The 23,801-nt window shown below is 47.3% G+C and overlaps 1 protein-coding gene across 1 annotated transcript in view; it reads right to left on the bottom strand.

Moving 5' to 3' along the window:
- Window positions 1-23,801, bottom strand: part of slc5a1 (solute carrier family 5 member 1) — an 82,744-nt gene that overhangs the window by 34,024 nt on the left and 24,919 nt on the right. Inside the window, exons 3-6 of the mRNA XM_048556689.2 lie at window positions 17,840-17,944; window positions 15,809-15,868; window positions 15,609-15,713; window positions 8,867-8,972 (exon numbers count right to left, since the gene is read on the bottom strand). Coding sequence (XP_048412646.1) covers window positions 8,867-8,972; window positions 15,609-15,713; window positions 15,809-15,868; window positions 17,840-17,944 — 376 coding nt within the window. The remainder of the gene's footprint in view (window positions 1-8,866; window positions 8,973-15,608; window positions 15,714-15,808; window positions 15,869-17,839; window positions 17,945-23,801) is intronic.

Here is a 23,801-nt window from a genome sequence, read left to right as displayed (position 1 = left end):
AAAAGCCGCAGGGATCCTTGTGCATAAATCACAAAGAGCAAGCATCCTAGTTCATGGGATTATAGGGAAGGCAAATGGACGGTTAGACTGTATTTCAAAGGGAATGATGTACAAAAGAGGAGAGGTTTTGCTAAAACTATACGAGGCACAAGTCAGGCCACAGCTTAAATATGTAGACCGTTTTGGGCCCCTTATGTAGGGAAAAGTGTACTGAAATTGGAGGCAGCCCAGGGAAGGTTCTTATGAGCAGATGTTGCGTAGAATGTGTATGTACTTGTAGAAATATTAAAGAAAGACAGACAGACTTATTGAAACATATAAGATTCTTCAGGGACTAGGTGGGTGGATGTGAAAATCTTGTTTCCCTTTGCGGTAGAGTCCAGGACCAGAGGGAATAATCCCAGAATAAGACGTGACACATGTAAAACAGAGTTAAGGAGGAATTTCTTCTCTCAGAGGGTTGTGAATCTGTGGCATTCTTTGCCACAAAGGGCAGTTGAAGCTGGGTCATTAAACACATCCAAGGCTGTATTAGACAGATTTGTAAGCAGTGAAGGAATCAATGGGGAAAGGCAATAAAGTAGAGATGAAGATTTATCAGATCAGCCATGATCTCATTGAATGGGACAGCAGACTCCAGGGGCTGAATGGCCCACTGCTGCACCTACATCTTCTGATCTTAACATGAGGCTGTGAAGTTTCTGCAGGTGAATTGTAAGCTACAACCTTCAGGAAAAGGAAGCATTTATCTTGCCTCTTGTTGCTTGGAGGGTTGTCCCTTTAAGCTTCAGCCTTAATTCGTAAAGACCTCGAAAGCGTTCAGTTAATAACAACAACGTGAGAATGTCTCAGGAAATGGGCAAGTCTCAACCATCACTTCAAAGGGAGGAGCCCCGCTCTCCAGCACCAAGCCCACGCTGCCCTGTGGAAAAGGTGGAGGTGCAGTCACCAGATCTACAATCGAAGATCAGAGAAACAGTGGAAACTCTAAACATCTGCAGCGAAAGCTACAAGGAACACCATGAGTGATTGACTAAAGTTGTACATTAAAAAAGGAACAAGCTGCTATGAGTTGCTATGGGGTCTCACACTCAAAAGTGGAACTCTTATCTCTCATAAAGAACAGGGAAGAGCGAAGGAGCAAAACAGCTGAAAACGTTGAGGTCAGGCTTTTTTTAATGAGCTCATGGGACCTGGTTGTCACTGGCAGGTTCAGCATTTATTGCCCCTCCCTTGTGGCCCTTGAGAAGGTAGCAGTAAGCTGACTTCTCGAACCACCACAGTCTGAGTGCTGTGAGGGAGGCAATGCCAGGATCTTTGACCCAGTGACAGCAAACGAACGGCGATATATTTCCAAGTGAGGACAGTGAGTGGCTCAGAGGGAAACTTGCAGGGAGTGGCGTTCCCATGTATCTGCTGCCCTTCTCCTTCTGGATGGAAGTGACTGTGGGTTTGGGAGGAGCTGTCTGACGATGTTTTGTGAATATCTACGCTGCATCTATGTCTCTGTTGGAGGGAGTGGATGTTTGCAGATGTGTTCCCAATGAAAGCCCTGCTTTGGTCTGGATGGTGTCAAGCTTCTTGAGTGTTGTGTATGTATCCAAACCTTAACTCCCACAGTGTTCAAAAGTGTTTCCAAATCTATCTGCCATTCATATCTTTCAGTGTGTGGATTGTTTATATAGCCAAGTGTGCGTGAAGGTAGCCACATCTTCACAAGAAACCTCGTGCAGAGCAAACACAATGTAGCTTATCACAGAGATAGGAGGAACTGCAGATGCTGGAGAATCTGAGATAACCAGGTGTCAAAGCGGATGAACACAGCAGCCCAGCTCGTCCTTGCCTCCCTAACCTGTCCTTCCTCCAACCTATTCCCTCCTCCCACCTCAAGCCCCACCCCCATCTCCTACCTACTGACCTCACCCCGCCCCCTTGACCTGTCCATCCTCCCTGGACTGACCTATCCCCTCCCTACCTCCCCACCTACACTCACCTTTACTGGCTTCACCCCCGCCTCTTTGACCGGTCTGTCTCCTCTCCACCTATCTTCTCCTCTATCCATCTTCTATCCGCCTCCCCCTCTCTCCCTATTTATTTCAGAATCTCCTTCACCTACCCCATTTCTGATGAAGGGTCTAGGCCCAAAATGTCAGCCTTCCTGCTCCTCTGATGCTGCTTGGCCTGCTGTGTTCATCCAGCTCTAATTGTAGTTTGTTACATCTTTGTGATTGATCGCAGTTTTAAAAAAAACAGGCTGTAGATTACTACGAACACTGTTGGGAGGACAGTGTTAATCTGTCTACCACCATGATCCTACCTTATTTTCCCGAAATCCTTATGATGTCAGCACATTGGGTGGTGCTTTCTGCACTCAGCCAGGAATTAACCCCTTTCAGCCCTGTATCCAACAGCATGCTTTGATGGGTAACAAACAAAGCGAATGAGCCATTGTGAGAGATTGATTGCTACTTGGTTGGGAAACAAGACTGTGTGTTCAAAATAGTTTCAACCCTACAGAACAATAAGGCTGATGTGATCAAATGCACCGAGGAGATATTAACCTGCCACACACTGCTCGCTGGGAGTTGGCCGCATTCCGGCTGCTCCTTACGGGGAACCTGAAGTTTCTAACGTGGGGAAGCTGTTTCCCTGCCTCAACCACCTCCTTCAGGCTGGAGAGGAAACTCCATCGCTCTTACCATCAGCTATCAGATGAAATTTCAGGCTGATGTTTAATCTATTTGGCCACATGACGAATGCAACTTCCTTGAACACCAAGACCCTAAACATTGGAGCTCCAATGGAAAAGAGATAACGAGGTGTAGAGCTGGATGAACACAGCAGGCCTAGCAGCATCAGAGGAGCAGGAAAGCTGACGTTTCGGGCCTAGACCCGTCTTCAGAAAAAGGGGGAGGTGAAGGGGATTCTGAAATAAATAGTGGGGGGGGGGCGGGGGTGGGGGGGGAGAGGCGGATAGAAGATGGATAGAGGAGAAGATAGGTGGAGCAGAGACAGACAGGTCAAAGAGGTGGGGATGGAGCCAGTAAAGGTGAGTGTAGGTGGGGAGGTAGGGAAGGGATAGGTCAGTCCGGGGAGGATGGACCGATCAAGGGGGCGGGGTGAGGTTAGTAGGTAGGAGATGAGGGTGCAGCTTGAGGTGGGAGGAGGGATAACGTGGGAGGAAGGACAGGTTAGGGAGGCAGTGAAAAGCTGGGCTGGTTTTGGGATGTGGTTAGGGAAGGGGAGATTTTGAAGCTTGTGAAGTCTAGAATACACCTAGAATACAACTTGTCCCACCCACTTTCCTACAAAAATTCCATCCCCTATTCCCAATTCCTTCGCCTCTGCCACATTTGCTCCCAGGATGAGGCATTCTACTCCCGTACATCTCAGATGTCCTTGTTTGTCAAGGGCCGCAACTTTCTCCCTCAGTGATCGAGAACGCCCTCGACTGTGTCTCCCACATTTCCCGCAACTCATCCCTCACATCCCTCTCCCCGTAATAACCGCCAAAAGAGAATCCCCGTCGTCCTCATGTACCACCTCACCAACCTCCGGATCCAACTCATCATCCTCCAACACTTCCACCATCTGCAATCTGACCTCACTACGAAAGACATTTTTCCCTCCCCACCCTTGTCTGCCTTCCGGAGGGACCACGCTGTCTGCGACTCCCTTCTCCGCTCCACACTCCCCTCCAACCCCACCACACCCGGCACGTCCCCCTGCAATCGCAGGAAGTGCTACACTTGCCCCCACACCTCCTCCCTCACCCCCATTCCAGGCCCCAAGAAGACTTTCCACATCAAGCAGGTGTTCACCTGCACATCTGCCACTGTGGTGTACTGCATCCGCTGTACCTGGTGTGGCTTCCTCTACATTGGGGAAACCAAGCGGAGGCTTGGAGACCGCTTTGTAGAACACCTACACTCGGTTCGCAATAAACAACTGCACCTCCCAGTCGTGAACCATTTCAACGCCCCCTCCCATTCCTCAGACGACATGTCCATCCTCGGCCTCCTGCAGTGCCACAATGATGCCACCCGAAAGTTGCAGGAACAGCAACTCATATTCCGCTTGGGAACCCTGCAGTCCAATGGTATCAACGTGGATTTCACAAGCTTCAAAATCTCCCCTCACCCCCACTGCATCCCAAAACCAGCCCAGCTTGTCCCCAACTCCCTAACCTGTCCTTCCTCTCACCTATCCCCTCCACCCACCTCACACCGCACCCCCATCTCCTACTAACTTCATCCTGCCCCCTTGACATGTCCGTCCTCCCTGGACTGACCTATCCCCTCCCTACCTCCCACCAACACTCACCTCTACAGGCTCCATCCCCGCCTCTTTAACTTGTGTGTCTCCTCTCTACCTAGCTTCTCCACTATTCATCTTTGATTCGCCTCCCCCTCTCCTATTTATTTCAGAACCCCCTTCCCCTCCCCCATTTCTGAAGAAGGCTTTAGGCCCGAAACATCAGCTTTCCTGCTCCTCTGATGTTGCTTGGCCTGCTGTGTTCATCCAGCTCTACACCTTGTTATCTCAGATTCTCCAGCATCTGCAGTTCCTACTATCTCTGAAGGGAATACTAGAACCCTGGGAAACACTGAGAATCAGAGGGACCTATTGTGCATGTCTACTTAGGAAATTAGGGAAGACAGATAAAATGGTCCAGAAGACGTATGTTACACTTGCCTTTATTAGGTGAGGCATGGAGCTCATTGAATCCCTATATTTGGCCCATTGAGTCCGCACTCAACCCCCTAATCCTTTTGTATAAGCCTGCATTTCTTGTGTCTAACCCACCACGACTGTACATCCCTGGACACTACCGGCAATTTAGCATGGCCAATCCACCCTACCTTGCACATCTTTGGACTGTGGGAGGAAATGGGAGCACCCAGAGGAAACCCACGCAGACACGGGGAGAATTTGCAAACTCCACAGACAGACACCTGAGGCTGGAATCGAACCCGGGTCCCTGGCACTGTGAGATAGAAGTGCTAACCACTGAACCACCGTGCCGCCCAAGGTTTAAGAGCAAGGAGGTTAAACTGGAACTGTATGACACATTAGTTCGGCCACAGCTAGAGAACTGCATGTAGCTCCGAAATCCATATTACAGGAGGGATGTGGTAGCACTGGGGAGAGTGCACTGGAGATTTACCGGGATGTCACCAGGGCTGGAGAGTTTCAGTTATGAAGACAGATTGGACACGCTGGGGTTATTTTCCTTGGAGCAGAGGAGATTGAGAGGAGATGTGATTGAGATGTGTAAAATGGTAAGGGATAAAGGCAGGATAGATGGGAGGGAACCTAATGGTGGAAGGCTCATTGACCGGATATATAGATTTGAGGTATGGGGCAGGAGGTCGAGGAGATTTGAGGAAATTCTCTTTTCTCCAGGGAATGGGGGTATCTGGAACCCTCTGACTATAAGGGTGTTAGAGGCAAGAAACCTCACAACATTGGAGAAGCATTTAGATGTGTAATTGCAATGCCAAGCATACAAGGCCATGGGCCAAATGATGGAAAATGGGGTTAGAATAGTTAGGTGGGCGAGATTTAGTTCACGCCCTTGCCCATTGACGTCTGTGTGCTCTCTAAGAAGGTCGACTGAGTTACAAACTGAAGGAGAAAATGAGGCTAATTTCCCATCCCTAGTCCAACAGTGCCAATGTATAAAGTGCCACCCACCATTAATAGTCTGTCTTCCTTCCCTGCCAACCCATTGGCTGACTACTCCTTCACCAGCCAGCTCCTGGGCTCTGGAATTCCCCCCGTAAACCTCTCTGCCTTTGACAGCGTGCTTTCGAAATTCTCTTCAAGTCTGCCCCAGTGACCAATGATTTTTGATCAGCTGCCAGGTCTCTTTGGTTTTGTGCCCAGTTGTTTAGCCCGATTGCACTCTTGCGAAATGTTGCTGTGGGACCGAAGGTGTTATTAAATTAAATTCGTGTTGTTGTTGCTATTACCAGTTAATCTGATACAGAGTGGGACTAATGGAATTTGGAACGAGATTCACCAGCTAAGAGCATCATGTCTGACACTAATTCACAACAGCTCTGTGCAGTGTTAGCCAAAAGCTTTTACACTTACACTCAAGGACAGAATTGCCTGGAGCTCGATACTATTGACGTCATTTTATTGTTTCATGATGTAATTGAGTAACTTCCACTATTTCACACACACGAAGATCCAGGATTGGTGCTGACACTCCCCTGTGTTGCAGAGGGGGAGTTAATATTGCAACAAATGTGTGGATTTCACCCTTTGGAGCTTAATTATGGTGAAACTCAAACTGCTTCACAGACAGAATGCAGGTACGTGCACAGAGCCACGGAAAACCACAGGCAGAGGTATACGTGCACAGAGACAGAATCATACACATGTAATTATGCACGTACACACGGATATACACGCATATAGATCAAGTCACCATAGTATTAGCAGACATAGGGCTGCTCTGTCATCACAGAGAGACTCCTGGTGGTGATTTAACCAGAGAGCAACTGCACCTCAGGTGAGTGGAAAGGTTGAGAAGGACAGTCCTTCATGACAGCCTCAGCCAATGCACATACAGAGAGACACAGATACACATGCACACAGAGACACATGCATACACAGACACAGATACACATGTACACAGAAACACATGCACACAGAGACACATGCACACAGAGACACATGTACACAGAGACACATGCACACAGAGACACATGCACACAGAGACACAGAGATATAGAGACACATGCACATAGAGACACAGAGACACAGATACATATGTACACAGAGACACATGTACACATGTACACAGAGACACGTGTACACATGTACACAGAGACACGTGCACACAGAGACACGTGCACACAGAGACACAGATACACATGCACACAGAGACACATGCACACAGAGACACATGTACACAGAGATACAGGCACACAGAGACACAGAGACACATGTACACATGCACACAGAGACACATGCACACAGAGACACAGATACACATGTACACAGAGACACAGATACACAGAGACACATGCAGAGAGAGACACATGCACACAGAGACACATGCACACAGAGACACAGAGACACATGCACACAGAGACACATGTACACAGAGACACATGCACACAGAGACACAGAGACACATGTACACATGCACACAGAGACACAGGCACATAGAGACACAGATACACATGTACACAGAGACACAGATACACAGAGACACATGCAGAGAGAGACACATGCACACAGAGACACATGCACACAGAGACACAGAGACACATGCACACAGAGACACATGTACACAGAGACACATGCACACAGAGACACATGCACACAGAGACACAGAGACGCATGCACACAGAGACACAGGCACACAGAGACACAGGCATACAGAGACACATGCACACAGAGACACAGAGATATAGAGACACATGCACATAGAGACACAGAGACACATGCACACAGAGACACATGCACACAGAGACACAGGCACACAGAGATACAGAGACACATGCACATAGAGACACAGATACACATGCACATAGAGACACAGATACGCATGTACACAGAGACACGTGTACACATGTACACAGAGACACATGTACACATGTACACAGAGACACATGCACACAGAGACACATGCACAGAGACACATGTACACAGAGACACATGCACATAGAGACACAGATACACATGCACACAGAGACACATGCACACATGTACACAGAGACACATGTACACAGAGACACATGTACACAGAGACACAGGCACACAGAGACACATGCACATAGTGACACATGCACACAGAGACACCGATGTACATGTACACATGTACACAGAGACACATGTACACAAACACATATGTGACACAAAGCCACACACACAGAGAAACACACACATATGCACACATCCAGGAAAACACCCATAAACAAACATGAACAGTAATAACACACATGCAGCAGGCATGTGCACGTAGACATGCAAGTTAAACAGAATCGCTTTAAAGATATACTGGTCCTGCAGGCAGATTGGGAGGGCTCCCGGGTGGGTAGGGTTCCTGAGTGGGCAGGGTTCCCAAGTGGATAAGGCTCCTGCTGGGCAGTGTCCCTTGTGGGGTTGGTTCTTGGGTGGGCAGGGTCCCAAGTTGGTCAGGGATCCTGATGGGGTTGATTACCAGACGGCTAGGTTTCCCAGTGGGCAGGGTTCCCAGATGGGTAGGGTTCTGGATGAGCAGGGTTGTTGGAAGGGCAGTGTTCCCGGGCGGACGGGGTTTCAGTCAGTGGGGTCCCTGAGAGGACAGATTTCCAGTGGGAGGGGGTTGCAGTGGGGAGTGTTACATGAGCAGAGCTCCACTTGCAGGTTCCCCTCCGAACCACTGACCATAATGACTTTGAAATATATTGCTGTTCCTTCACTGTTGCTGGGTCACAATCCTGGGACTCCCTCCCCGAGGGCATTGTGGGTCTATCTACACCACACGGACTAGAGCGGCTCAATAGGGCAGCTCACCCCCACCTTCTCCAGGGCAATTAGGGACGGGTCATAAACATAGACGCCACCCCCCCAACATCCCCTAAGTGAGTAAAAGTCACTTTGATGAATGTGTACTGCACTTCCCGTAAGGCCTCAAGCCACACCAAACGCGAGATTGCATTTGTACGCCTCCCGCAACCCTTTCACCTTCAATGTATTCACACCAGGTTGCTGATGGTTACAGGGTCAACCCCAACACCTCACCCCCCGCACACCCCCTCTCAACTCTGCTGTGGATTAACCTTAATGATGGATCTCACTGTTTTTGCTGACTGCGGACAAGTCAGGATTTACAGAGCTGACCTGTCCTGACGCACTCTCTTACCTGTCACAGTGTACAGTGCGGTGATGGAAAGCAGGATCACCACGGCAATGTACAAATTTAGTCCCAGTGCCTCCCGAATAAATATGGCTCCCGAAAACATGTCAGCCTGGGGAGAAATAGATGAAGAGAGGGTGCTCAGTAAATATTCTGTCATTTCTCTTTTTGCTGACACCAGACGCCCCCCTTTAGGGTGGGCATATGTGTAATGCCCTCTGCCCCTCTGCCATCCCAGCCAAAACGAGTTGTTGGCACAGTTGGCAGTCACTAACTCCCACTCAGGGACGGTCCTACAGATCTGATCACAGAGGCAATACAGTGCAGAAGGAAGCTTGCATTTTTCAGTAAGTTTGAAACTATTACAGCCTCTCCCAGCGATGGTACCAGCTACTGTACAGTTTCTTCAGAGAGAGATGTAGATATGTTTGTTTTATAGGGATGGTGCCTGTGGGTAATCCAGAATCCCACATTCATGATTTGGAGGAGTCAGTTCAAACCCCACTTCATAAGTTAGATAATCTTTTTTAAAAAAAAAACCTGCCTGATTAACTAAATCTGAAATAAAGATCTAAGTTCAGTTTTGGAGAAACAGCCAGATTGCTGTAAAAACCCATCTGGTTCACTAATGTTCTTTAGGTAAGGAAACCCGCTATCCTTGTATTAAAACTGCAACAGAAGGCTTCGACTGAAATGGATTACAAAAGAAGCATGTCATTTTTTTTTAATCATTGCTCTCTCAAGGGTAGTTAGGGATTGACATTATACTCTGGTCTTGCAAACAGGTTAAATCTGATCTGCCTGGACCCTGAGGAAGGGTCACCAGATGCGAAAGGTTAACTCTGTTTTCTCCTTCATAGATGCTGCCAGACCTGCTGAGCTTTTCCAACAACTCTGTTTTTGTTCATGCTTTTCTTCCAGAGCCTGTTGCTGGGGGCTGGGTGGTGGGGGGGGGAATGCGGTGGTGGCGGGCGGTGAAATGCCAATGCTGCATACAAGGCTCTGCGAAGCGATGGAGACTGTTTACATCGGGGGCGAAGTTTAGTGAGGGACCCACGGGAATGGGCCTCCATGAGTAACAGGCACGGTCGGCACGAGGTTGGCTCCAGTGACCTACAAAGCTCAGGTAGGTGCGATCGTCCTGCATAACACGTGGGCCGTGCGAAAGCTGCAAACCTGCAAACGGTGTGGGAGAAAAGCGCGCCTGGCTCCTCAACTGCCTTTCCATCTGGAAGCGTGTCCGGAAAATTCTCATTCATTCATGGGACGTGGGCGCCATTGGCTGGACCAGCATTTATTGCCTGTCTCTATTTGCCCCCTGAGAAGGTGGGGGCGATAACTTGGTGATTGGGATAAATACATAACCCCGTTCATCGAGGATTTATATGCAAACCTGCAGGGGGCGTGTGCGGGGAGCTGTCCTCCATGAAGCTGGACGTGACCCATGCATACCTGCAAACGCTGTTAGATGAGGATTCCCTGAAGTATGCTACTATTAATATCGAAAAGGGTTTGTGCCAAGATACAAGAGATCCATTTAGGGTGCCACCAACCTGCGCCATTTTTCAGCAGATGGTGGAGAACATTTTGTGAGGTTTACCCCAGGCTGCTATTTATCTCGAAGACCAATAACGAACACATAGAGAACTTGGATGTGGTCGTTAGACAGTTCTCCCTGGCAAATGTATGCATTAGAAAGGCAAAATGTGTGCTCCAGGCCCCCTCTAAGTAACCTACTTGGGCTACAGAGTTGGGAAGACCAGGTTATACTTTGAGCCACCAGGCAGATACATCACAGAGCGTATTGTCACTGGAACAGTCTGTAATGGTTTTAAATTTCCTGGACACACTTCCAGGCACAGCTGCCAAAATCAGGCTTTAGACGCAGAAAGATCCGGTCCTGGCCAAACTAAAACAGCTAGAGGTGATGGGGTAAACCAAAGGGCCGTCACAACCAGAATTCAAACCTCCTAGGACCCAGAGAGGCCAGATCACGGCAGAGGGTGGTACATTATTATGGGGAGCAAGAGTGATTGCTCTCAGCAAAGGTCACTGCTAGATAAAGGCTGAACTCCTCCACAGTCATCCAGGGGTTTCCAAAAATGAAGATGTTGGTGAGAAGTTATGTCTGGTGGCCAGGACTGGATGCAGACATAGCTGCATTGGTGGGGCAGTGCCCAGAGTGCCATCAGGCATAAAAATTACCTCTACCAGCTCCTCCACATTCATGGGATTGGCGGATGGACTCCCCATTGGCAATTAAGGGTGTGCAATGAATGAAGGCCCAAACTGTGACGGCCACATCCCATGAATGAATAATAAAAAAGATCATAGAGTGACGCTGGGGAGAGAGATAAAAGGATGATATGTATAGGCCAATTGTGATTGGTACTTATTTCTCGCATTGCTGCTGTCTTCCTTAATGCGCTAAAGCCACTCTGGGAGAACCCTGAATTTGATCCCACCCGAGGGCAGCTATCTGTGTGGAGTTTGCACATTCTCCCCGTGTCTGCGTGGGTTTCCTCCGGGTGCTCCAGTTTCCTCCCACAGCCCAAAGATGTGCAAGTTTGGGTGGATTGGCCACGCTAAATTGCCCACAGTGTCCAGGGGTGTGAGGGCTAGGTGGGTTAGCCATGGGAAATGCAGGGTTACAGGGAGGGAGTCTGGGTGGAGTACTCTTCAAAGGGTCAGCATGGGCTTGATAGGCTGCATGGCCTGCGTCCACAGTTTAGGGATTTTATGAAATCAGCTCAGTGGTTAAAGGTAAAACAAATATAGATTACATGTTGAAGGGTCCAGACCCGAAACATCAGCTTTCCTGCTCCTCTGATGCTGCTTGGCCTGCTGTGTTGGCCCAGCCGTACACCTTGTTTTTACAGACTACGTGTGATGCGTCTAAACTCCTTACATTGTTTCTAGTCGATATATTTTCCTGTTATGGCTCGGTCCCTACATGTTCACTGCAGTCACACTGAAAGTAATCACAATAATTAACATTACTACACCAAGACAACAGTCCGAGTATGATTAAAGTGACCTCTGTGCTCTTGCTTGTGAAATTTTTGTTAAGAATTGATATAATGGCCACGACCCATCTCAAAGTATTAAACCTTATTGTACATGTCAGCAAGTTTAAGACTGATAAAGATATGCATGTGAAGCAGTGACACAGATCAATCTTCACACTGTGCGCTGATCACTCAGGCCATTGCATATATTCTGTATGGTTATAACATGCACTGCTAAAGGAGCTGAGATCCCATGAGTAAGTGTGATCTAAAGTCAATAAAAGTGGAGCTGGAGAAACATAGCAAGTTAAACAGCATCTGAGGAGCAGCGAGGACAGGACAAAGTCATCGTGTCAAAGAGTTTCAGCCCAAAACGTTGACTTTCCTGCTCCTCTGATGCTGTCTGACCTGCTGTGTTTGTTCAGCTCCACCTTCATTGAAACCAAAAGAACTGCGGATGCTGTAAACCAGGAACAAAAACAGAAATTGCTGGGAAATCTCAGCACATCTGGTAGCGACCGTGATGAGAAAAAAATTAGTTAACGTTTCAGGTCCAGTGATGCTTCCTGAGAACGGTGCCAGATCCACTGAGCTTTTCCAGCAACTTCTGTTTTTGTTCTATGTGTATTGATTCTGGCTTGCAGCATCTGCAATCCTTGCTGTCTCCTAAGAGTGATCTAAAGCCTGGCAAAGACTTAGCAATAGGGAAAGACCTGTGAATCAGACAGCGTCTCCATTTACAACACCACCTCTCACAGGCTGAAGGAAAAACGAGAAAGATCTTCCCAGGAGCATTACCAAACATGATCTGAAAGCAAGCCATCGCGATATAAGGGCAGCAGGAATAAGAGTTAGATTCTTAAACAAATTTTTACGGGACAAAGGAGAGGGGCAGGTGAGAAGCTTTGGCTGGTGAATGGCACACATTGGGGGCCGAAGGAATGGTCATCAGTGATTGGTCAAAGGAACCTGGTGCAGAGCAGGAGGCCTGAATTGGAAGAGTAACCAGATCTTAGGGGGTGGGGGTTTATACAAAGAACAAAGAGCAAAGAAAATTACAGCACAGGAACAGGCCCTTCGGCCCTCCAAGCCTGCACTGATCCGGATCCTCTGTCTAAACCTGTCGCCTATTTTCCAAGGATCTGTATCCCTCTGCTCCCTGCCCATTCATGATTCTGTCTAGATACATCTTAAATGACACTATCGTGCCTGCCTCTACCACCTCCACTGGCAACGCATTCCAGGCACCCACCACCCTCTGTGTAAAGAACTTTCCACACATATCTCCCTTAAACTTTTCCCCTCTCACCTTGAAATGGTGACACCCCCTTGTAATTGAGTCTCCCACTCTGGGGAAAAAGCTTCTGGCTATTCACCTTGTCTATACCCCTCATGATTTTGTAGACCTCAATCAGGTCCCCCCTCAATCTCTGTCTTTCTGAAGTAAATAATCCTAATCTATTCAACCTTTCTTCATAGCTAGCACCCTCCATGCCAGACAACATCCTGGTGAACCTCCTCTGCACCCTCTCCAAAGCATCCACATCCTTTTGGTAATGTGGCAACCAGAACTGTGAGCAGTATTACAAATGCGGTCAAACCAAAGTCCTATACAACTGTAACATGACCTGCCAACTCTTGTACTCAATACCCTGCCTGATGAATGAAAGCATGCCGTATGCCTTCTTGACCGCTCTATTGACCTGCGTTAGCACCTTCAGGGAACAATGGATCTGAACACCCAGATCTCTCTGTGCATCAATTCTCCCCAGGGCTTTTCCATTTACCATATAGTTCACTCTTGAATTGGATCTTCCAAAATGCATCACCTCGCATTTGCCTGGATTGAACTCCATCTACCATTTCTCCACCCAACTCTCCAATCTATCTATATTCTGCTGCATTCTCCGACACTCCCCTTCACTATCTGCCACACCAACAATCTTAGGGTCATCTGCAAAGGGTTGGAGAAGGGCTGGAGAAGTTCACGCAGATACAGGGGAATGTTCAAGGAATTCGAGCATTCTGATTGAAAAAAGACAGTTGAATTCCTTCAGGGCTTCATTCCAGCAATTTAGCACCATGCATTCACAAGCAAGCTGTTTGGCACATCATAGAATCCCTGCAGGCCATTCAGCCCATCATGTCGACACTGACCTTTTGAAGAGCATCCCAGCCAGGCCCACACCCATCCTACATATCCCTGTATGGCCAATCCACCTAGCCTGCACATCGTTTGACTGTGGGAGGAAACCAGAGCACCTGGAGGAAACACACGCAGACATGAGGAGAATGTGCAAACTCCACACAGACAGCCATCTGAGGGTGGAAATGAAGCCAGGTCCCCTCACTGTGAGGCAGCAGTGCTAACCATTGAGCCACCGTGCTGCCCAAGCTTATGGTTATCAGCTCATGCCTTTCTGTGTCCTTGTACAACAGGCCCCATTGCGGGTCCTATCCCAGCTATAACACCTTCTGAGAACAGTCTCAGCTTAAAGATGCTGTGATCCCCAGTGTAGTGATTGTAACAAGGTCAGCCAGGTGGACCTCATAGAATATGAGTTCCCTGATTGGGGCCGTTAGCCTGGTCCAATCAGGGAGCCCTGGCTGACAGATAAAAAGGAGGTGTGTCAAACATTCTGACACCCTGAGATCTGGCTCTGAGGGAGCTGGACCAGTGTCAAGGACTCTCCAAGTGTAAATAAAGGGTGACATGGTGATGGGGATACCAGCCTCTGTGGAGTTTATTTCACCCAGAAAGTGTAACTCCACACAATTTAGTCTACATTCTCACTTCTGTGCTTCATACTTTTAGCACTTGCCAGTTTACACTCTACAACATTATTAAACATCTCCCCTTGGTGCATCTGCTGAGTAACTCTCATTTGACCCTGTTGCAGAATCATACAATTGTTCCAGATGCCATTCACCAATCGTGTTGGTGCTGGTTGCTGGAATAAACATCTCAGCTCGTGGCATTCTCCTGCCTTTTCCCTGCCTTAGGGAAAGCATTCTGGATTCTAAGCACTGAACTGTGTGAAAAGGTTCATCCTCATCCCACTTTTGCTAATTACTTTAAATTGGTGCCCTCCATTCCTGATTGGTTGATGAGCGGAAGCAATTTCTTGCTATGTTGACATTTACAATTTTTGGCCGTGGGGCATGGAGAGCTCGGTGTATTACCATGCACAAGGCTGTGATAAGGGATGGATCTTGCATCTTTCCCTGTCTCCATTATCTCTTTGTTTGATCCCCTGTCTCCGAGTGTGGAATATCAGAGAGCGGGAATGTGGTTTGGCAATATGGGGAGGCCGTGATGGAGCGGTAATGTTGCCGGAGTAGGAACCTGTAGTAGGAACATGGTTTCAAATCCAACCATGGGAAATGGATGAAACTCAATAAACAAAAACCTGGAATTAAAAGCTGATCTAATGTCGACTGTTGTAAAAACCCATCTGGTTCACTAATGTCCTTGGGGGAAGGAGAGAGAGTCCAGATCCACTTTCATGTGGTTGACTCTTAGCTGCCTTCTGGGAAATTTAAGGATGGCCAGTAAATACTGGTCTAGCCCAAGTCACATGAAAAAAAATAGAAAAATCTCCCGTTGCTGTGCAGCATCCCATGATTTTGTTTACCAGAGAAATTAATCCTCGATTTTCCCACATTTTGAGCTAGAGTAGGAGTCCTGCGCTGTTTTGCTAACAGGTCCAAGGTCTGGCTGAAGGCCGCTGGGAACGTACCGATATCTTGGTGAATATGTAGAGGCAAAGTGAGAGCACAGACAGATAAATTCGGATCCGATTCCCCCCGAATCGCTTCTTCAGGTACTCCGGCATGGTCACAACCTTGAGGAGAGGAGACAGTTCATGAGGTGCAAGCACGAGAAATTAAGACAGCCTGAGATCATCGCAGAAAAGGATCAAAACAAGGAGCTACTTACGCCAGCTCGAATGTAGATTGGCACAAACAGCCATCCCAGAATAATGACAATGACAAGGGCCTGGTAGAGGAACAGGAAGGAAAGGTTACAGCACAGACAAAACATAATGATTATATTGATGTAGAGGAATCCCTGGGCTCAGAAACAAGTGAGGTACCTTTGTGACCCATCATCAATTCTGCATTGAACTTCAATGGTGCATGGTTTCTGCTTCAACTCATTCTAACAAATTGGTGGAAATATGCCATTTGGATATGTTTATGGATTCAGAGAATGTAGCTTAATTTACAGAAATAATAAGGAACAGCAGAGCGAGCCTTGCAGCAAGTTTGATATGACCTTCTCTAGCTCCAAATAAAGACCAACAACATGCCTCACCTAGTCGAGAACTGAAAATGACAATGGCCCAGTGGTATTATCACCGGACTGCTCATCTATGAGACTTGGGTGATGTTCTGGGGACCTGGGTTTGAATCCTGCCATAGCAGATGGTGGAATTTCAATTCGATTAAAAATTCTGGAATTGAGAGTCTAATGATGACTATGAACGGATTGTCAGGGGAAAACCCCACCTGGTTCACTAACCTTCTGTGGGGAAGGAAACTGCCATCTGATGAAGGGTCTAGGCCCCCTGGGAACATCAGCTTTTGTGCTCCTGAGATGCTGCTTGGCCTGCTGTGTTCATCCAGCCCCACACTTTGTTATCTCGGATTCTCCAGCATCTGCAGTTCCCATTATCTCTGCCATCCCTACCCGGTCTGGCCTACCTGAAACCTCAGGTGCACAGCAAAGTGATTGATGCTTAACTGCCTTCAAGCAATAAATGTTGGCCTGACTAGTGATGCCCTCATCCCATGCATAAATAAAAGAAAGTTTTATAGGAACTCGTTCAGTCTGCGGTTTGTTCTGTTACTTAATCTTATATTGTGTTTTATTTAATGTGTAAACCGTGACAAGTTTTCAGGACATGTGGCTTTGAGATTTGGATTCTTCCTAGTTCCTGCTGTTTCTCTGAGCATTGCATGTCCCAACCATCTTTGTTATTTGTTTGCAGACTGTGAAATTGTTCAAAGTATCGATCACCAACAGCTACATCACAGGGCTTTCGTTGAAGGTGTTTTCAATTGCTTTTGGAGTGGCCTGCCTGCCGTAGTCAGTGGGAGTGGTGAGGCCGTGAGGGGGAGATGGGTGAGTTGCTAGGAAGGAGGAGGTGCGCTGATGTCACTTGAAATGTGGGGAAATGGGGACCTCGTGGCACTGTCATTGGGTGAGTAGCCTAAGTAGGCCCCAGGCTAATGGTCGGTTAGTTCCCACCCAGCCAGTTTGTAGGGTTTAGTGAATTAGTCTAGTCTCAGTGATGCTTCACTAACATCCTTTTAGAAAAAGAAATCTGCCAGCTTTACCTGCTCTGGCCTACATGTGACTCCCAGGCTCAAGCAAGGTGGTCAACTCTTCACTTCCAGGCCAGCAAGTCACTCAGTTCAGGGGTCAAAGGTTGGCAGCAATAAATTTAAGAATTGCTGATGCTCAGATGTGAGAGTTTAAAGGTCTCCTGTAACCCCGAGCTGGCCGATCAGGATCAGTACAACCCACAGGGAAATGTGTGACAATTCACATCAGTGCTCTGGGCCTGGACCTTGCCCCGCCATGCTGCTCATTGCTATCTCACAGAGATGTGAGAGTGCAGACATTGACCAGGAGTAATGTCAGGTATCACATATCCTAGTGACTCCGATTGGCTGCACTCACACTTAGAAAATGCCCCTCAGGAGGATAATGGGGGCACAATGCCTGGAATTGCTCCCAACATAAATCAGCACTTTATTCAGGAATCATTAAAAGAGATTGGAAAATACTGAATCCTCCACCATCTTTCCATCTGTAAGCAAGGCTAATTACTGACTGTCCTTTGGAACTAACTGGCTATCTAGATTACAGTGTCTTATCGCCCATCCCAGCCCGTTGTCAGGTAAGCTATAACTGGGTGTAACGATAGTGCAGATTCTCTGGAGACGATCTGTGAGTACGTACATTCCATTCGAATCCTCCAGTAGCTATTCCGCCAGCTGCGCCATTCCCAGCTAATCCCACAAAGTGACCACTGCCGATATTACTGGCAAACAGGGAGGCTCCAATCTGAGTGAGAAAAGGAACAGGGTTAAGTTTCTGTCTCATACCCGGAGGTACACTCCCACATGCATTACACTTTTATTACAATTTATAACCCAGCCATTTGGCAGAATAGGCCCAGATTTTGGTGTTAACGGTGGCTGACCATTCTGATTTACACTGGCACCTCTCCCAGAGCCAATCATGGGATAGTCCCTGCCCACAGCACGCTCACTTTGTATGGTCTCACCATTAGACCCCAGGGGAAGGAGAATGGGTGCAGGAACTGGAGACTGGAGGAAGGGGCAGCGAGTAGGTCTCTATACTGTGCCCATTCCCCTCCCCAGTTATCAAATGGCAGGTCCCTCAGTTGGACATTGAATGCACGAGCCAGTGATCTTACCCCCCTATGCTCCCGCTCACACTATAATGGACTCTAAAATATTACCAATGACTGAATTCAGGCTAAATAAAGCACAAAAGAGCTGAGGATGCTGGAAATCAGAAATAAAAATGGAAATTTCTGGAAAAGCTCAGCAGGTGGTTAGCACTGCTGCTTCACAGTGCCAGGGATCCGGGTTCGATTCCACCCTTGGGTGACTGTCTGTGTGGAGTTTGCACATTCTCCCTGGGTCTGCGAGGGTTTCCTCCGGGTGCTCCAGTTTCCTCCCACAGTCCTAACATGTGCAGGCTAGGTGGATTGGCCACGCTAAATTTCCCCATTGTGTCTAGGGACGAGTCTGGGTGAGATACTCTGAGGGTCGGTGTGGACTTGTTGGGCCTAAGGGCCTGTTTCCACACTGTAGGGATTCTATGATTCTATGAAGTCTGGCAGCATCTGTGAAGAGAAATCAGAATTAATGTTTCGGGTCTGGTTCTGAGGTTGGGTCACTGGAACCGAAACGTTAACTCTGATTTCTCTTCACAGATGCTGCCACACCGGCTGAGCTTTTCCAGCAACTTCTGTTTTTGATACTGAGGCCAGGCGAACCGGCCTATAATTTCTTATCTTCTTCCGACCTCCCTCCTTAAAACAGGGGTGTTACGTTAGCCATTTGACATTCCTATGGGAGTATCCCTGACTCCAGTGATTCCTGAAAGATCACCAATGCTTCTACAATCTCCTCAACCATCTCCTTCAGAACCCTGAAATGTGGTCCATCTGGTCCGGGAGGTTTATCCACATTCAGACCTTACAGCTTCCCCAGAACCGGCTCCACAGTGAGGGCCACCACACCCACCTCTGACCCAAACTCTCTTGAAGTTGTGGTTTAACGTTGGCATCTTCTGCTGTGAAAACTGATCCAAAGTAAATGTTAAGCTCCTCCACCATTTCTTTGGCCCCTGTTACTACTTCTCCAACCTCATTTTCCAGCAGAGAGGAAAGGAATAGAGATTGTTTCTTAGACCAAACCCAGAGAGAGTCAAAATCTACCAACTGCAAACAACGAGTGAAGAAATCATTAATTACAACATGGCCTGCCTAATGGGATTGGAACCTCAATTGAACTCTGCTTTATCTAAACATGGGGACCTCAACGAGCATTTCCCTAGGACCAATATTCTGCCATTTTAATGTTTAATATATTTACTGCACCTTGTGGACGTGCGATGTATTTATTTGCAAGGCAGCGTTAATAAAGTGAATCACACTGATCCAGGATTGCTTATAAATTAATAAATACGCACTAACACTTAATAATGGATTGAACTTTGTATCATTAATGCTATCATTTGAACATTGCATTCTGTGCTGACAGAGGCTATTATGCATATTTTTCTAATAAACCTGTTCAGAGATGATATTACACATCTCTGGAGCAGTTGGAACTTTAACCGAGGCCTCCTAGTTCAGAGGTAGGGACACCATATGTTTGGTGACTTACAAGGCACAGGTCACTTTATGACTGGAACTACCTGTGCTGTTTTTTTTGTAAATCCCTTTATAGAGAGAACTTCGAAGTGGACCCTCCTCACGTAATGTTTAGGTCTGAGTTCCTATGTATCAGGCTGCTCGGGTCTGTCACTGGGGCCGGCATTTTGCTGTTTGACAGAGTATAGTCAGCACCGTAGGCTCCTTCCAAAGAAGAGGGCTGTGTTTTATAGCATAGGGCAGCAGTGAGGTGCAGAAGAGTGGAGGAGGAAGCGAGGCAAATGGAGCTCTGTGCAAGTTTGGGTGTGAAGATCGGGTTTGAAATGGCAAGTGGAAGGAGAAAGTGAGGTGCTCGAGGAGTTGCTTGTTAAGTAATTCTGAAAGATAGTGATGTGCAATCTGGTGAGCACCAGGCAAATTGAACATGATTATATACAGAGTGGGAAGAAAGGACTTCCCACCCTGATTGGGTGGCTTTCTGTCACGTGAATTTTGTTACCAAGTGTAGCGATAAGTGCTGTACATTGGTTGCCGCTGTGTCGGCACCATCTTAAAACACAGAAAAACAGGCCAAATTGTAGAATGTAAAGGCTGAGAAATGAAGAAATAAACTTTACAGTCTGTCTTGTTAAGTGCTCTGCCACGGGCAATGGGCGTGAGTCCCCTTCCCAACATGACTGTCACTATTTTTTGGCATCTCGAACCCTGTAAGCAGCATCACCGTGATTACACATTTGATTACAAAACCAGAATAAAAAGAAAACTGCGGAAATAAAGGCAACAAAGCCAAAAGGAATGAGAAATGTTCAGATATTAAACTCTTACTTAAGTCTCTTCCCCATACAGGCCCCCCAACCCTGCCCAAGGCCTAGCTGCAGCCTGGATTCTTGGGAGGAGCTGGGTGCTTCATGCCATCGATATTACTGCCTACTGATCTCCTCCTGCTGCTGTCTCCTCCCGTTCGATAACTACTGGCAGCGCAGACGGAAACACGCTCAGGCAGGGCCCACTCCAAGCCTCCATTCACCTGGTCCCAAACTGCAGACAATAAAACCTAATTCGAATTCTAATTCCTGCTCTGGAGCCCTACAGACCCAGATTCCAGCCACATGTGATCTGAGGCCCCAATGACCAAGTTGGTTTATGTACCTCTCTATTATTAACCACAGAGATTTAATTCCATACTCCTTCTGTCCCCATCCTTCCCACACATACACAGCCGAGGTTTCAATCTGCACACATCTCCTTGGCCTTTCCTGACATACTCCACACGGTATCCCCAGGAGGGGAGACATTTCTGTCCCTGCTGATCATCGGAGTGGAACGGCTCCGGTACTCTGCCCCCACACTCAGGAGGCAGGGGCTGCTCTTGAGTGGACAGCAACATTTCAGGATTCATGATCAGAACTGCAGGATGGTAGGGTTTTCAAACCGGGTCGTCCGTTTTCCAGGGGAAAAAAACACGTGCCCAAACCTCGCAGTGATGCACCCGATGCTTTGAGAATCCGATGGGGTCAGCATTCATTTAACATCCTCAATCTAACCTTGATTAGGGCCAGGCTCCTTCAGTGTGGATCCAAAGGTGTTTATGTGTCTGCTGTTGACTTGGGACATTGTGCAGTTAGATGCCAATTCTTATCATCGTGCCATCGCCATCAGTAAGTGAAGGTTATTACTGTGTTGTGCTGTTGTCTTACCCTCAACAGTGATGTACAAACATCAAAAGCGTGCAGCAAAATACATTCTTGATAACCATAACCATCTGCTGTTAGACTGAGTCTTTGTTAACTGAGAGCCCAATTGGTAACCGCTGGAAAAAATACTCTCCCAATAGTATCTGAAAGGTGGTGAGCTCTTGGGATTCGACTGCTCAGCAGACCGATGCAATTCCACCACACCCTCAAAATTGCCAATTGCGTCAAATCCTTCTGTGTATGTGTGTGTTTGAGATTGCTGGCCAACTCGATTCTATCACTTGCGGTCCGTTCCAACACAGTGGGTACAGTTTGAATTGGGACTACACTGAGATCTAGGCAGACTGGCGGTCCTGCCACCGCGGTAACACTGGAAAAAACTAGGTGGGGGCTTTGGGGAATCCGAGATGAGCTGGTCTATCAGCACTGCAGTGTGACCCTGCTAGGGCTTGGTATTGGTCAGCAGTTACTGGCTGTGAGATCACCTCTCAAACTCTGGGACAATCGCTGGGGTGCACATCTTTCACAATGCAGAGAGAGAAAAAGCTACTCAATTTTGGTTTTTAGACGTGTCACCCTGCTTTTAACTCAGCGGCATTGTTGAGACAACAGCTTCAGTGGAGCTGTGGTAGGCCCGCAGCCTGTTTGAAGCTTTTCACTGTATTTTACTGTGTTGTTCATTATAGAGTACAAGTGGCAATAAATCACCATCAACATATTAATGGCTGTGATTACATTATACTTGATGCGGCCTGTTTTTTGTTATTCATTCATAAAATGTGAAATCTTCACCAATTACCCATGAACAGAGTGGCTTGCTTGGCCATTTCAGATTTGACCTGACTCTGCAGTCACTAGGCCAGGTACTGGCCAACAATCTCAAACATGCACATACGCAGATAGATTTGGCACAATTGGCAATTTTGGGGGTGTTGTGGAATTGCATCGTAAGGATGATGCAACGCTATTTTTTGACCCTCTGAGGAAGTGCCACGTGCTCATACAGGAGACGTTTTGAGCAGAATGGAGCATGGCCAAATTCCTCCCAAAAGGACATCCAACAACAATTAACACCTGGTTACCGTTAGTTTGGGAAATCTACTGTTAGAATCCCTACACTGTGGAAGTAGGCTATTTGGCCTATAGAGTCCACACCAAATCTCTGAAGAACACCCACCCAGACCCCTCGCCCCATCCTATACCTGTATTTCCCGTGGTTAACCTACACTCCATTAGCAATTTAGCACAATCCAACCCGCCCTAACTTGCACACCTTTGGACTGTAGGAGGAAACCGGAGCACCCCAAGGAAACGCTCACTGACATGGAGAGAATGTGCAAACTCCATGCGAACAGTCACCCACGCAGTTCCCTGACGCTGTGAGGCAGCAATGCTAACCACTGAGCCACCGTGCTGTCTTTCGCTGGCTTTTAAATCCAGATCATTATTGAATTCAAATTTCACCATGGTGGGATTTGAAACCATGTCCCCAGGACTTTAGGAGTCTGGATTACTAACTATTACCACTATACCACTGCAACAGGGAAAGCTTGGTCGTCTTCTGAAATTTGCTTTATGCTTGCCTTTCTAAACCTCATTGATGTGTTTGAGTTTGTGAAGGTTCTCTATTAAGGTGGAAATATTACCCTGGGAGCTGGTGAACAATCAAGGGCCAGTCTTACTACCAGCTCCAATAGGAGCAGGAACAACGCTACACAAGTCATCTCCATTTGAACCCTCATGTTTTCCACCCAACATGTAGCGCTCACCTGGCAAACATTTCACTCCTCACATAGCTCAGACACCGTGGTATCTTATGAATGTACTGTAACTGGAATGTCCACCAGGAAGTTTTATTTTCTGATTAGATCTTTCTGCTCTCCTAAGAGAACTTTTCTATTCAGGTTTCCCAATAATGCTACTTCTCCCAGTTCGTTCTTAAAAGTGTAGACCAAAGCAGTATTTTGAAATGCACTAGGGCAGCTCACCACCATTTTCTCAAGGGGGCAACTCAGGAGGGACCATTAAAGCTAACCCAGTCAGCGAAACCCACAGCCCATGAATGAACTTATAACATGAGATAGCAAAACGTTCTTACTTTTATATTCAATATCTCTTACAATAAATAACATTGCATTTGCCTTCCTGTACACTTGCTGTACCTGCATGCTAACTTTTTTTGTGATTCATATACCAGGGCAGCCACATCCCTGTACACCTCTGAACTCTGCTGCCTCTCTCCCTCTCTCTTTCTCTGCTTAATTGAACGCTATTTTACAATTTTTCGGCCAAAGTGGATAAATGGACATGCTGCTTT

The sequence above is a fragment of the Stegostoma tigrinum genome, chromosome 26, assembly GCF_030684315.1.
Source record: "Stegostoma tigrinum isolate sSteTig4 chromosome 26, sSteTig4.hap1, whole genome shotgun sequence".
Lineage (NCBI taxonomy): Eukaryota > Metazoa > Chordata > Chondrichthyes > Orectolobiformes > Stegostomatidae > Stegostoma > Stegostoma tigrinum.
The sequence above is the reverse complement of the archived record's forward strand: the minus strand, read 5'-3'. Positions and strand labels throughout refer to the sequence as shown.